This window comes from Hyalella azteca, unplaced genomic scaffold (genome assembly GCF_000764305.2).
Source record: "Hyalella azteca isolate HAZT.00-mixed unplaced genomic scaffold, Hazt_2.0.2 contig3076, whole genome shotgun sequence".
Lineage (NCBI taxonomy): Eukaryota > Metazoa > Arthropoda > Malacostraca > Amphipoda > Hyalellidae > Hyalella > Hyalella azteca.
The window spans coordinates 30,057-33,222 of NW_025933330.1; the positions used below are offsets into that span (position 1 = coordinate 30,057).

The 3,166-nt window shown below is 37.7% G+C and overlaps 1 protein-coding gene across 1 annotated transcript; it reads right to left on the reverse strand.

The window, feature by feature from the left end:
* Positions 1-538: 538 nt before the first annotated feature.
* LOC108672968 (conserved oligomeric Golgi complex subunit 4-like) lies at positions 539-3,160 on the reverse strand. The gene is made up of 4 exons (XM_018160736.2): positions 3,027-3,160; positions 2,566-2,703; positions 1,899-1,969; positions 539-1,412 (listed from the first exon to the last, which is right to left on the reverse strand). Exons 1-4 carry the CDS (start codon positions 3,060-3,062, stop codon positions 1,370-1,372), a joined length of 288 nt encoding a protein of 95 aa, XP_018016225.1. The 5' UTR covers positions 3,063-3,160; the 3' UTR covers positions 539-1,369.
* Between the last annotated feature and the right edge of the window lie 6 nt (positions 3,161-3,166).

The following is a 3,166-nucleotide window of genomic DNA, read 5'->3' on the forward strand; positions in this document are numbered from 1 at the left end:
AATGATAAGATTAACAGTAAGAATCAAACTAATATTCTCGTGCTTTATTTGCTTTAGCTAGTAATCCTGTCTCTGGTTGAGCAGGTCTTAATGACGTGGTTATTGCCCCAGGTCTTATCTACCGCACTCAGATTGCTGGTTCACATGCAGCGGTCGACTGTACCTAATATAAAGATAAGCTCGGTGATGGATTAGGTTATCCCGACGCGTTAACATGACGAACCTGCGTGTTGGTTAACACGTAACCGTATAGTATAGTATATGTAATCAGACAAAATTGCGTGATGGTTACAATTCACGAGTGATTTATGGAATAAGATGAATATTTACGGTTTGCTATAGCGCACAAGTGACCAAAAGAATCAGATGAATCTGTTGGCTGGATGACATGCACATGTGATTCTAGACTTTTTGACTTTTTATTAGACAAATAGTATGCGATTTTAAAATGAAATCACGTATAGCAGCTTAAAAATGTGTAATCAGCACTACTGCGCAATCATGCCTCGGTAGCCATAGGTGAAAAAATTATCTCACGCCGATTTTCAAATTTAATGAAAAAAAATCATGTAAAACGTTAAAATTCATGGTATCCAATAAGAGACGCCATGTTTCTGCTGCACTAGGTATGTATTTGAAGTTGCAACGAATGTCGACTTAAAGTAGAATAGAAAAAAATTGACTCGCTATGAGAACGAGCAAGTAAAGTTCGAAGTAATACTTTTAATTCATGTATAGATTTCAGCGTAACCTTTTACAGCGCTTCAGATGCATAACAAACGCAATAGGAAGGGACGAATTTGGTCCCGGATTAGGTTATTAGGAATTAGGTTATTCTTCATAGCAACAGTCACTTGGTGACGTACAATATCGATGCTAACCAGAGGCAACACTAGCACAATTTTCTCGGTAGTTTTTGTTGTTATTAAAAATTATCTCTTTAAGTGCTTATTCAAATGATGCGAACGAATATTTTCATCCTCCTAATCATTGTTGCAGACACTATACCCAGTCAGCCGGATGATATTCGCTCGTTCAGGGACTGGCAAATTTTTCAGTTCACTAAGTGAACTACACTACAAATTAAAGATGATTTTCGTCAATACGTAACGCCGCAAACTTTCAATTAAACTTTTCACTCAATAGAATAAAGTTAATTTTAGCAGTTGTTAAAGATTCACACAGTTTAGTACTAACCTATCTAACATGTTGCTCATTCAGAACATTTAGAATGAAACACAAATGCCTTCTTTCAACACGATTCATTTTTAGAACATATTAGCACTTCGGAGACACTAGCTTACCCTGAACCAGAAATAAATATTTTAGAAAGATAACAATTTAAATTCAATCTTGGTAAGTCATTGCTTCATAACTTGAGCCGCTTGATGTCGTCATACTTGAAGTCCGCTCTGGAATGATTGAAGCGATAAAGTTAGAAAAAAAATTGCCAGACGTAAATTCGCTATTGGTATGAACAATTATTTGAAAATACAAAGCAAGAATTCTAGAAAATTGAATAGAATGCTTGAAATTTAAAATATTTTCACGTCTAATTAGGAGACTGGTAAAATATTCTTAGCTTTTCGCTGAATATGCAAAATATTTACTAAATAATAGTAAGAAGAATCTGAATTATAACCTTTCTGCCAGTCATGATTATGAGCGCGAAATTTAAACAGCCGTACGACTTGTTAATAGAAATAAATCATCGCATTTGGTAAACTAAGCCAATCATACTTTTGAAGGAAAACTGAATATTATACTCAGTAGAATTAAAAATCCTACTTTGAAATGAAAAAAAATGAATCACAGTGGTTCACGTAAGGACAAGAAGCGCATCGATATTTGGACAAAATTCCACTAATTTCTAAAATTGATAATAAGATTCAACAAACCTGAGGGCGAGCGTCTTCCTCATCTCAGCAGGGGTGAGGCGCCAGGAGTGGCTGCTGCTGTACTCCTCCACCTGGTCCAGCAAGCCGTGCGTTAACATTAAATAAAACTTCGCTTACAAGGACCTATGCTGCTCTAAGTATCGTCACATGATTCTTGTAAGCGTCGGTGCAAAAGTACTAGAGTACAGAACAGGTAACTAGCGTTGAATACAACACTAGAGTACAGAACACGTAACTAGCGTTGAATACAACACCAGAGTACAGAACAGGTAACTAGCGTTGAATGCAACACCAGAGTACAGAACAGGTAACTAGCGTTGAATACAACACTAGAGTACAGAACAGTTAACTAGCGTTGAATACAACACTAGAGTACAGAACAGTTAACTAGAGTTGAGTATAGCACTAGAGTACAGAACAGGTAACTAGAGTTGAGTACAATACTAGAGTGCCTACGGAACAGGTAACAATCCATTACCTCATTTATCTATCATTTATCTCGTGTATTGATGTAACACATTACCTAGTGTATTGATGTATCATAACATCTCGTGTATTGATGGATCATATCAGAATAGAATAGAAGTGTCGGCATTGAAGAAATAGGCCCATATCACCTCATGTATTAATGTATCATATAACCTCGTGTATTGATGTAACACATCACCTCGTGCAGATGGTCCAGGTTGAGCAGGGTGGCCATCTGAGTTATGCGTGCCAGCTGTTCCCTGACGCTCCACTGAGCCACCTGTGAGAGATACCCGACCACCGCACGCACCTCTCGGTCCACCAGCAGACCCCCCAGCTGACGATAATTTAATCATCAAATTATATGCTTATTATTGCTGTTAACGTATAATTTTGATCATTTCAGCCAGTTTGAGAATTAATCTCAGCTTAAAAATGAGCAACTCACATTCAAGGATCAAGACATCTAATTATCAAGTATCATTACTTTTTAATTTCACGATCGTCGATACACTCATTAAACCCTTCAATTCAGACATGTGTGTGACGGCATTAAAAAATATTTTCAGCTATTGCATAATTTATACATACATGTTTATTGAAACAAGCAATAACACGAAATTTGTTTCTTTTTCCGTGACTTTAATAGCTGCCACCGACCCTATTGTACGTTATCTTGGAGATCGCGGCCTCCATGTGTGTCGCGACTTCATGGACCAGGAGGGAGGTGAGAGCTGCGTGGTTGGCAGGCGTGAGCAGAGGCTGGAAGCTTCGTACCAACCCGTCCACGTTCATGATCA